This window comes from Musca vetustissima, unplaced genomic scaffold (genome assembly GCF_032173495.1).
Source record: "Musca vetustissima isolate MV318-11 ecotype Yass unplaced genomic scaffold, APGP_CSIRO_Mvet_v1 utg101894, whole genome shotgun sequence".
NCBI classification, from domain to species: domain Eukaryota; kingdom Metazoa; phylum Arthropoda; class Insecta; order Diptera; family Muscidae; genus Musca; species Musca vetustissima.
Window position 1 is genome coordinate 56677 of NW_026875235.1, and position 12630 is coordinate 69306.

The 12630-nt window shown below is 30.3% G+C and overlaps 1 protein-coding gene across 1 annotated transcript; it reads left to right on the forward strand.

Moving 5' to 3' along the window:
* Positions 1-216: 216 nt before the first annotated feature.
* Positions 217-12095, forward strand: LOC133337707 (CD151 antigen). Its single transcript, XM_061545912.1, has 6 exons — positions 217-274; positions 11098-11184; positions 11244-11435; positions 11510-11605; positions 11668-11964; positions 12035-12095. Exons 2-6 carry the CDS (start codon positions 11107-11109, stop codon positions 12080-12082), a joined length of 711 nt encoding a protein of 236 aa, XP_061401896.1. The 5' UTR covers positions 217-274; positions 11098-11106; the 3' UTR covers positions 12083-12095.
* Positions 12096-12630: the final 535 nt, after the last annotated feature.

The window sequence follows — 12630 nt, forward strand, 5'->3', positions numbered from 1 at the left end:
TAATGAATTTTAATTTTTCTTCTTCTAGCCGCGTGTGTGTGTACGTTTGTGTGATCTCATCTGTGTTGTTGTTGTTTTATATTGTGTTTGTCGGCCGTGTGCACTTAAATCTCTGATCTTCGAATGTTTGTTGAGAGATTTGATTGAGAAATTGCAACACCAAAAAAAAGACTGTTCCTAACTCTCCGTCACCTCTCTTCGTGAGTTGTGAAAAGTAACAGCCGCCAAAATTGGTCGACTTACGAAAACATCGTTTACCATAAGTGACCTTAGTGTGAGTATGAATATATATTTTTTAATATTAGATATTTCCCCCAATTGGCACTGATATTTTTGGGATATTGGTTATAGTTAGCGTTTTTATTTGTTCCGATACCTCTAATGACATTTTCTGGAGAAAATTTTTTTCCTTAATACCCTGACCGTAAAATTAAAAATTATCCAAAATAATGGACCAATATCAAAACTAGCAATTAATTACTAGAAAATAATTTATATATATATAGGCAAATTGGTACGGTTTTTTTAGGGTTATACGTTGTAGTTAGCGATTTTATTTGTTCGGTGGCCTATAATGAAATTTTCTGGAGAATATTTTTCTCCTTAATACCCTGCCCCTAAAATAAAGAACTAACCGAAAAAATGGTCCATTATCAAAAAACTAGCAATTACTAATTAGAAAATAATTTCCCAATTTATATAGGCACATTGTTACGGATTTTTTAGGGATATACGTTATAGTTAGCGATTTTATTTGTTCGGTGACTTCTAATAAAATTTTCTGGGGAGTATATTCCTCCTTAGTACCATCCCCCTACAATGAAGAATTATCCGAAATTCCGGATCAATATCAAAAAACTAGCAATTACTAATTAGAAAATAACTTTCTATTTATATAGGCAAATTAGTAGTTATTTTTTAGGTATATACGTCATAGTTAGCAATTTTATTTGTTCGGAGACATCTAATGAAATTTTCTGGAGAACATTTTTCTCCTTAGTACCTTATCCCTTAAGTGATGTTTTATTACTAATATTGAGCCAAGTTCAAAAAATACCAAAAAAAAAAAAAAAAATTCTTAGAAAATAATTTCCTACTTATATATCCATAATAGCACCTATATTTTGGGGATATGGGTCAGAGTTACCGATTTGATTTGTTCTATGGCCCCTAATAGAATTTTCTGGAAAACATTTTCTCTCCTAGCACCACCCCCCTCAAATGAAGTATTATTGGGAATAATGAGTGAAGTTTAAAAAATACCAATTAATTATTTGAAAATAATGTTCTACGTATAAAACCATAATAGCGTCGATATTTACGGGATATAGGTTATAGCTACCGATTTTATTTGTTCGGCGGCCCCTACTGAAATTTTTTGGAGAACATTTTTTCCTTTAATACCTAACCCATTAGGTTATGTTTTATTAGAATAATCGAGCCAAATTCAAAAGAATCCCAATAAATTTTTGAAAATAATTTCCTACTTATATACCCATAATAGCACCGATATTTTCGGAATATATATTTTATCTACCGGCATTATTTGTTCGGAGACCTATAGTGAATTTTTCTAGAGAATATTTTTATCCTCAGCACCATTCCCCTAAAATGAAGTATTATACGAAATACCGGACCAATATCAAAAAACTAACAATTACTTTAAAAAATATTTTTATATTTATATAGGCGGATTAGCACCAATATTTTGGGTATATACGTTATAGCTAGCGATTTCATTTGTTCGGTGGCCTCTAATGAAATTTCCTGGAGAACATTTTTTTCTTTAGTACCATGCTCCTTAAGTGAAGTCTTATTAGAATTATCGAGCCCAATTCAAAAGAATCCCAATAAATAATTTGAAAATAATTTCCTACATATATACATTATAATAGCACCGATTTTAACGGGATATAGGTTATAGCTAGCGATTTCATTTGTTCGGTGACCTCTAATGAAATTTTCTGCAGAACTACTAAAATTTTCTGGAGACTATTTTTCTCTTTAATACCTAACCCATTAAGTGAAGTTTTATTGGGAATATCGAGACAAGTTCAAAAAAATCCCAAGAAATTATTTAAGAATAATTTCCTACTTACATACCCATAATATATCCGATATTGACCGCGATATGATTTTATTTGTTCGGTGACCCCTACTGGAATTTTCTGCGGAACATGTTTCTCCTTTGTACTCTGCCCTTTATTTGAAGTCTTATTGGGATTATCGAGCCGAATTCAAACAATACGCATAAGTTATTAGAAAACAAACAATATTGGCACCGATATTTTCAGGGTATATATTATAGGAAACAATTTCATTTGTTAGGTGGCCCCTAATAGAATTTTCTGCAGAACATTTTTCTCATTAATATTTTGACCCTTAAATAAAGTCTTATTAGAATTATAGAGCCAAATTAAAATAAATACCAATAAATTATTTGAAAATAATTTCCTAATTATATACCCATAATAGCACCGATATTTTCGGGATATAGCTTATAGTTACCGATTTCATTTGTTCAGTGGCCCGTACTGGAATTTTCTAGGGAAAATTTTTCTCCTTAGTACTCTGCCCCTTAAATGAAGTCTTATTGGAATTATCGAGCTGAATTCAAAAAATACCAGTAAATTATTAGAAAACAATTTTCCATTTATACAGACATATTGGCACCGACATTTTGAGGTATTTATTATAGCTACCGATTTCATTTGTTCAGTGGTCCCTACTGGAATTTTCTGCGGAACATTTTTCTTCTTAGTACCTTGACCATCAAATGAATGTGTATCGGAAATTTTGAACCAAATTCAAAAAATACCAATACATTATTTGAAAATAATTACCTATTTATATACCCATAATATAACCGTAAATTTCTGGATATGGGTTATAGCTACCGATTTTATTTGTTCGGTAGCCCCTAATGGAATTTTCTAGGGAACATTTTTCTCCTTTGTACCCTGCCCTTTAAATGAAGTCTTATTGGAAATATTGAACCAAATTCAAAAATACCAATAAATTATTTGAAAATAATTGCCTATTTATATACCCATAATATCACCGATATTTTCGGAATATACGTTATAGTTATCATTTTCATTTGTTCGGTGGCCCCTACTGGAATTTTTTGCGGAACAATTTTCTCCCTAATACCTTGCCCCTTAAGTGAAGTTTTATTGGAAATATTGAGCCAAATTCAAAAAATACCAATAAATTATTTGAAAATAATTACTTACTTAAATATACACATACTATCACCGATATTTTCGGGATATAGGTTACAGTTACCGATTTCATTTTTTCGGTGGCCCCTACGGGAATTTTCTAGGGAACATTTTTCTCCTTAATACCTTGGCCCTTAGGTGGTGTTGTATTAGAAATATTAGCTCAAATTAAAAAAAAATACCAACTTCTTATTGGAAATGTATTTTTAATTATATAGGCATTTTGGCACTGGCATTTCCGGGACATATGTTATAGCTACCGATTTCATTTGTTCGGAGACCCATAATGAAATTTTCTAGAGAACATTTTTCTCCTTGGTACCATAACCCTTAAGTGACGTAATATTGGAAATATTGAACAAAATTCAAAAAATACCAATTTCTCAATGGAAAACAATTACCCATTTGTATAGTTAGGAAGATACCTATATTTTCGGAATATTAGTTAAAGCTAGTGATTTCATTTGTTCGGAGACCTACAGTGAAATTTTCCGAAGAATATTTTTCTCTTTAAACCCATACTACTCAAGTGAAGTTGTATGGGAAATATTTACGTGAGTTCAAAAAATCAAAAAAAAAAAAAAAAATGTTAAGAAAATAATGTGCAATTTTTATTGACATCTTGAACCGTTATTTTCAGAGCATATATTAGACCTATCAATTTCAGTTGTTCGGGGACCTATAACGAAATTTGATGAAGAATATTTTTCTTTTTAACATTATTGTACTCAATTGATGTTCTGAGTTAGAAAATTTCATTTTTTTGGATATAAGTCTGTTAATTAGAACTCCTTGTTACCAATGAATTTTTTTTAAATCCTCACTTTGTAATAAACCCTTTAAAGTAATTTGTTAAAAATCCACGCCCTCTGAACCCTAAAAATAATTTGTAAAAAATTCCAAAGATGCGTCGATTAAAAAAAGGATTTTTATAAAATTATTTTTTGAAGTAACAACCAAAGTGGATTTTTTAAAACTATTTTTTGAGGAAACCAAAGAGGCGTGGACATATAAAAAAATTGTGTATGTTATATGTTTCCAATATTATTTAAAAAAGACCCTTATATAATTTATGTATTATTTTATTATTAACTAAATCGTAATTTTTTGTTTAGTTCTGAATCATCATCCTCTCATAAATTTTTGTCAAGCATGAAATCATTCAGAATTGTTCAGATGTTATTTTATTGTATTATATTTTTTTGCATTGCAAATTGTAGATAATTGTTGTTGTTGTACTTTTTTGTATTGCTCCAAAACATGTCATTTTCAGTATTGTTTTCAGCGAAGCAAAATAACTCAAAGCATCAGGGTGATGCTTTGGATGCCATGAATAATGACTTTGATTGTTCGTCCGACTGTCTTAATGACTATTTTTTGTGCTTTTTTTGTTGAAGATGATGAGGGAATGTTTTGAGGTTGTTATAAACAGAACAATTTAGAATTGTTTTCAAAAAAATTTAGTCACTTTTTTTAAACAGTATTAGTCACTTGAAATAAAAAATTAAAAAAAATGGGCACCATAAAATAAAATTCTTTCATTACAGGTGTTAATTTACAACAACCACAAAAAAATAAATATTTTTAGAAAAAAAAATCTTTGTGTTTGGAAAAAATCCCACACATGTGAAGTTTTTTGTTTAACAAAATCGATTCAGCTCCCACACAAAAATTCTTTTATTACCTCCCCCAGAATAGGAAACCATTCAAAGGTGAACTTTTTTTACAAAAAAAGTGATTGTTCATATTTTTAGTAATTGCCAGAAATTTTCATCTCAAGAAGAAGAAGAAGAAAAAGACACACTCTTAGCCATAATGTACAAATATTTTTTTAACAAAATATTTATGTATGTGCGGGATTTCTTTTGGTTTTTTTGTGGTCGGTTATAAGTAGTATTGGCCGGTGTTTATTTTCTGTTGTTGTTGTTTTTGTGATTTTTTATTTTCATAGCCACATTAAGTACATTTAACCATGACCTACATTCCATGAACAAAAACAACAACAAAGCCGCACAAAAACAAAACAATTCACACTACCTCCAAAAACCCATTCAAACAAACAAACAGACAATAATGAGAGACTTAGCACGCCAGCTAACTATTAGCCATACATACACCACAACCACCACCAGCAGTACTACTAATACCATTACCATTACATATGGTGGTGCTTTATGAAATGGAAGAAGACGAAGAAGAAGCCCATTAGCAGGCAGCTATTGTCAGCCTATGAATGAAGGTGGTGGTATGGCGGTAAATTTTAATAACTCCCTTTTTTAAAAAAATCATGTAATATTTTGCTCGCAAAAAAAACAAAACTTTTTTTATTTTTTGTACCATTTTGTATTTTTAATTTATTTTTTCCCATTGTTCTCATCACATCGAAAATAGAAACTGAACATTTCATTTTCAAACTCGATGGGTGGTAATATCAATTTAATTTTTTTCTAATTTTTAAGCAATTTTTTTAGTATAAAAATGTTTGATTTGGCAAATATTCCCATAACTAAATAAAAGACTTAAGAAACGAACATGATTTCATGGGCAGAGAGAGAGAGAGGCGTTTTTACAGAGAATGGCCAAAAATGAAAGCATACTTCTAGGCAAAAAATTAACAAACAATTCCTAAACACGGATAAACAAGGACAAAGGATTAAAAAAGAAGGTGTGGACTTTTTAAAATTGGTGAATGATATATATATACTAAAAATAACATTATTTTATAATAATATTTTTTTTAATCTTAATCGATAATTCCAATAAGACTTCATTTAAAACGCATGTTAAGGAGTAAAATGTTCTCTAGAAAATTCCAATAAGGGCCGCCGAAGAAATAAAATACTGGCGCTTTTATGGGTATATAAGCAGGAAATTATTTTCAAATAATTTATTGGTATTCTTTTTGATTTTGGGCCAATACATCCAATACTACTTCATATGTGGGTGGTGGTGCCAAGAGGAATTATGTTCTCTTGAAGATTTCAATAGGGGCCGCCGAAGAAATAAAATCGATAACTGTAACCTATATCCCTAAAATATCGATGGCATTATGGGCATTGAGGGGGGTAATAATAAATAAATTATAATTTATTGGTATTTTTTTGGATTTTGGGCCAATACATCCAATAATACTTCATGTGAGGGGGGTGGTGTCAAGGAAAATTATGTTCTCTAGAAAATTCCAATAGGGGCCGCCAAAGAAATAAAATCGGTAGATATAACCTATATCGTGAAAATATCGGTTTTATTATCGATATACAAGTACGATATTATTTTCTTTTAATTTATTGGTATTTTTTGAATTTGGTTCAATATTTCCAATACAGCTTCATTTAAGGGGGAAGGTATTAAGGAGAAAAATGTTCCGCAGAAAATTCCAGTAGGGACCACAGAACAAATGAAATCGATAATTATAACCTATATCCCGAAAATACTGGCGCTTTTATGGGTATATAAGTAGGTAATTATTTTCAAATAATTCATTGGTATTTTTTTTTGGGCCAATGTTTCCAATAATACATCGTGTGCGGGAGTGGTGCCAAGGAGAATTATGTTCTCTAGAAGATTTCAATAGGGGCCACTGAACAAATGAGATAGGTAGCTATATCATATATCCCGCAAATATCGTTGACATTATGGACAGTAGAAGTAGAAAATTATTTTCAAATAAATTATTGGGTATTTTTGAATTCGGCTCGTCAATTCCAAAAATACTTCATTTAAGGGGCAAAGTATTAGGGAGAAAAATGATCCGCAGAAAATTCCAGCAGGGGTCCCTGAACAAATGCAGTCAGTAACTACAATATATACCCTGAAAATATCGGTACTGTTATGAGTGTATAAGTAGGCCATTAATTTTAAATAATTTATTGGTATTTTTGAATTTTCTTGCTATGTCCCAAAATGAATTTTTAATAAATCCACGCCTCTTGCTATGTCCCAAAATGAATTTTTAATAAATCCACGCCTCTTGCTATGTCCCAAAATGAATTTTTAATAAATCCACGCCTCTTGCTATGTCCCAAAATGAATTTTTAAAAAATCTACGCCTCTTGCTATGTCCCAAAATGAATTTTTAATAAATCCACGCCTCTTGCTATGTCCCAAAATGAATTTTTAATAAATCCACGCCTCTTGCTATGTCCCAAAATGAATTTTTAATAAATCCACGCCTCTTGCTATGTCCCAAAATGAATTTTTAATAAATCCACGCCTCTTGCTATGTCCCAAAATGAATTTTTAATAAATCCACGCCTCTTGCTATGTCCCAAAATGAATTTTTAATAAATCCACGCCTCTTGCTATGTCCCAAAATGAATTTTTAATAAATCCACGCCTCTTGCTATGTCCCAAAATGAATTTTTAATAAATCCACGCCTCTTGCTATGTCCCAAAATGAATTTTTAATAAATCCACGCCTCTTGCTATGTCCCAAAATGAATTTTTAATAAATCCACGCCTCTTGCTATGTCCCAAAATGAATTTTTAATAAATCCACGCCTCTTGCTATGTCCCAAAATGAATTTTTAATAAATCCACGCCTCTTGCTATGTCCCAAAATGAATTTTTAATAAATCCACGCCGGTAAAATGTATTTTACTTTCCCACCCGTTAGGTATCCATAATTTGCCTAGAAGTATGCTTTAATTTTGGTTCATCTTTATAAGGGGCCTCTCGTTAATGGAAATCATGTTCGTTTCTTAAGTCTTTTGTGTTGGTATCCATTATTTGCCTAGAAGTATGCTTTAATTTTGGTTTAGCTTTATAAAGGGTCTCACATCAAAGAAATCATGTACGTTTCTTAAGTCTTTTGTGATTTAATGGGATTATTTGGTTAATTCATTATTTTTGTGGGAAAAATATGAAAGAAAATTTAAAAAAAAAAATATTTAAAAAATTCAATAAATCATATGAGGACTTAAAAAAATATCATTTTTGGAAAGATTATAAAATCCAAAATTTTTTAACAACCCTTTTGAAGTATTTTTTAGAAAATTTTTTTTTTTAATATATTTTTTTTTTTTGTTTTTAAATTTGGGAATATAAATTAGGAATGTAATAATTTTTTTTTGTTCAAAAATATGTTCAGTTTTTTCTTTCCTATAAAGAATATTTTTTTCCCAATATTATCAATTGTATTCAAATCATTTATCTGAGAACGTTCATATTTAACAATAACAGTGAAAATAATTGGAGAAAAAAATATCTGAAGGGAAATGTATTTTGGGAACAAAACCATTCATTAGAAATATTATCAGTTGCTTGACTGACAACACTAAGGGAATCTTTTTTTTCAAAACAAATCTAATTAAAACACAAACAATGGCAAATTTATGTGCAATTAATTTGAATTTATTGTTCAAATGAGCAAAAAATAAAGTGGCAATTTTGAGTTTTATTTATTTTTTGGCGTAACTAATTTTTGTTTTTTTTTGTGATACACTTTGAGATAGACAGCGGTCTGACAGACCACTTAAAGGCCACACAGTGAATTTAATCGAAAGCAAAACAAAAAAAAAATTGTATCACATACCTATATACGAATGTATGTGATCAAGGTAACGTTGAGTGTGATATATTGGAAATATTTATGACTGTGTGTGTGTGTGTGCGTTTTACAATGAATCATATTTGAAAAAAAAACATTGCTAATGGCTAATGGACAACAATTGTTCGGGAAATTAAATCAATGAAATATTTTTTTATATCAAGTAATGTGTTTGGGTTTTTTATTTCAAACATAAATTCCGCTGATCACCTACATTCAATACTGCTTAAATAAATAACCATTAGAATGATTTAAAATTATTTTTTTACTACTTTTTTGGTTTACTTGGTTGCCATGTGATCAATATGTTGATATTTCAACATTTATTTCCAGAAATGTTGTTTTTTAAAACTCAATTGCATTGACAAATGACAGTGACCTAGGAAGTTATGATTCAATATTGTTTGAATGTTTGTTATATATAAAAAATAAAATTGAAAATCATATACCACATCGATGATCATTAGAAAGGCAATAAATTAATATAGTACTCAAGTGAAACAGTGAGGATTTTTTTTAAACAACAACAAAATATATTTTTTAAAAAGCAATGAAATATTTTTTTAATAGAAAGCCTTTTTTTAATTATATTCGATCCAAAAGAAGAAAAGAGTTTTTATTCTTATTTTTTATCGATCCCAAAAATAATTTATTTGAATATTATTCAAATTTTTAATTTTTTTAATTAATTTTCATCACAATAATAATGCATTTGACAAATATTCCCATAATTAAACAAAAGACTTAAGCAACGAACATGATTTCTTAGGAAGGCATGCGCTTGCAATAGAGCCAAGCCAAAAATTGTAGCATACTTCTAGGCAAATTGTTAACAATGAAATATAAATTCCAAAGGAAAATTTCAAGCGCTGGATTACTTAAAAATATATTTTGAGGATTAAAAAAAATAGATTTTTCGAGTCGTGCATTTTAAATTAAAAAAAAATTATTTTTAAGGCTCTTCCGTGTGGATTTCTTAAACATTATTTTAAGGGTCTATCACAAGTTGTGGATTTTTTAAAGGCTCTACCACAAGGCGTGGATTTTTTAAAGGCTCTACCACAAGGCGTGGATTTTTTAAAGGCTCTACCACAAGGCGTGGATTTTTTAAAGGCTCTACCACAAGGCGTGGATTTTTTAAAGGCTCTACCACAAGGCGTGGATTTTTATGATGAAAACTCGACATTGTTTTAGGGGCTACCAGAAGGCCTGGATTTTGTAAAAAATAATTTTAAGAGTCTAGCAGAAGGCCTGGATTTGTTTTTAAATTATTTTAAGGGTCTATCAGAAGGCCTGGCTTTTATAAAAATTATTTTTTAAGTTCTATAAGGCTCTACCACAAGTCGTGAATTAAAAAAAATATTTGTAAGGGTCTACAACAAGGCGTGGATTTTTAACTGAGCCTTAACTCAACAAATTTCAACATTTTGAAAAATATGTTGAAAATTCGACATCTGCAAAATATGTTGAAAATTCAACATCTGAAAAATATGTTGAAAATTCAACATTTCAACAAAGTGTTAAAAATTCAACATTTCAACAAAGTGTTGAAAATTCAACATTTGAAAAAAATTAAAAATTCAACATTTGTAAAAAATGTTGATAATTCAACATTTCAACAAAGTGTTTAAAATTCAAAAAAGTGTAGAAAATTCATGATATGAAAAATGTTGAAAATTCAACATTTCAACAAAATGTTGAAAATTCAACATTTCAATAAAGAGTTGAAAATTCAACATTTCAATAAAGAGTTGAAAATTTAACATTAGAAAAAAATAATGAAAATTCAAAATTTGCAAAATACGTTGAAAATTCAACATTTGAAAAAAATAATGAAAATTCAACATTTCAACAAAATGTTGAAAATTCAACATTTCAACAAAGTGTTGAAAATTCAACATTTCAACAAAGTGTTAAAAATTCAAAATTTCAACAAAGTGTTGAAAATTCAACAAAGTGTAGAAAATTCAAGATTTGAAAAAATGTTGAAAATGTGTTGAAAATTCAACATTTCAATAAAGTGTTGAAAATTCAAGATTTATGAAAAAATGTTGAAAATGCAACATTTAAAAACAATAATCGAAATTCAACATTTGAAAAATTTGTTGAAAATTCAACATTTGGAAAATTGTTGAAAATTCAACATTTTCAAAAAAATGTTGAAAATTCAACATTTGAAGAAAAATTTGAAAATTCAACATTTGAATAATATGTTGAAAATTCAACATTTAAATAATAATATGTTGAAAAATCAACATTTGAAAACTGATTTGAAAATTCATACAATTAAAAAAAAAATAACTATTTTCTATTTTTTCTTTGCAGGCTGACAGCATGGGTTTTAGTTCGCGCATGGACTGCTGCGGGCAGTTTGTCAAATACAGTTTATTTGTATCGAATTTTGTGATTTTTGTAAGTAATGGGAATCCGATTAGAATCTCCATAATAATCTATAATTATTCCCATTTCAGGTTGGTGGTGCCACAGTTTTTTGTTTAAGTCTCTGGACTCTGGTCGATCGTAGTTTTATGAATGAGCTGCTTGGTACAAATTTATTTTCTGGTGCCGTTTATGTTCTGCTGGTCACATCGGTGGCCATTTGTTTGCTTTCGTTTTTGGGTTGTGTGGGAGCGGGCAAAGAGGTCAAGTGCCTGCTGCTGACGGTAAGAGGAGGATATCTTCTCTCGAGACTCTCAGGAAAATGTTTAATGGGTTTCGAATTATTGTTTTCTTGCAGTATTTCATAATGGTGGCCCTGGTATTTGTTACGATGTTAATTGGTGGCATATTGGGTTATGTTTTCCGCGAACGGGTTCAACAGACCATGAGACAGGTGAGGATCTAGAATTTTTTTTTTTAAAAATATGAATTTAAAAATTTGATTGTTGTTTTCAGGAAATGCGTTCCTCCATGGCCCTGTATGGCAGTCGCCGTGACATTACCCAGGCCTGGGATCAAACCCAAGAACGCCTGCAATGCTGTGGTGTTGATACCTGGCACGATTGGAACCGCTTTGGTCTGATTCCGGAATCTTGCTGTCAAGAGATTTTCGGAGGTCAACGTAAGGAGTGCACCATATTCCCCACCATTACGAATTTGCACAATCAGGGTTGCCTATATGTTACTTCGAATTTTATACGCGATCATGCAGCGGTGATTGGCGGGACATCTATCGGGGTGGCCATTGTGATGGTAAGGCAGAGATTTTGTTCAATCTTGTAAACAAATCTAATTTCGATCTAATTTTCTCCGATTTTTCCAGATATTTGGCATGATCTTCTCTTGTCTGCTGTTCAATATGATTGAATAGTCGTCGTTTGGCGGGTAGAAGACAGGGTATTAAAAGAATTTTTGTATTTATAACGCACGCGCAAATTGCGTTCACAAATTAGATGTAAAAAAATTATAGAATTTGGGGTTTGGAAATATTTAAAAAGGTGAACATTCGAAGTGAGATATACGTTGGGCGCCATTACAAATAATACTATATGTAGGCGCTCTAATATGATTAAATAGAACAAATATCGGCATCCCGATTTAATAATAGAATCCCGAAAATCATTTGGGCGCCATTTATTGTCACCGTACATTGTTTATACGTTGGACGCCATTTGTATTTTTTTTAAATAATCATTTAATGTCAAGCCATTTATTGTCAGTTGTTGTTTATATGTTGGGCGCCAATTGTAATTTAAATAATCATTTAGTCTCAAGCCTAGGTAACAAATGAACCCCGAAAACCATTTCGGCGCCATTTATTGTGATTGTGTATAATGTATACGTTGGGCGCCAATTGTGATTTTTTTTTAAATAATTATTTAATGCCATTTCCAGTCCAATTATTTTTTTCTTTCAATG

Bases quoted from the DNA above. Each gene is read 5' to 3' on its own strand.
- LOC133337707 (XM_061545912.1), top strand. From the start codon at position 11,107: ATGGGTTTTAGTTCGCGCATGGACTGCTGCGGGCAGTTTGTCAAATAC. The intron at 11,436-11,509 runs GTAAGAGGAGGA...GTTTTCTTGCAG, and splicing joins TCAAGTGCCTGCTGCTGACG to TATTTCATAATGGTGGCCCT. The intron at 11,606-11,667 runs GTGAGGATCTAG...TGTTGTTTTCAG, and splicing joins TTCAACAGACCATGAGACAG to GAAATGCGTTCCTCCATGGC.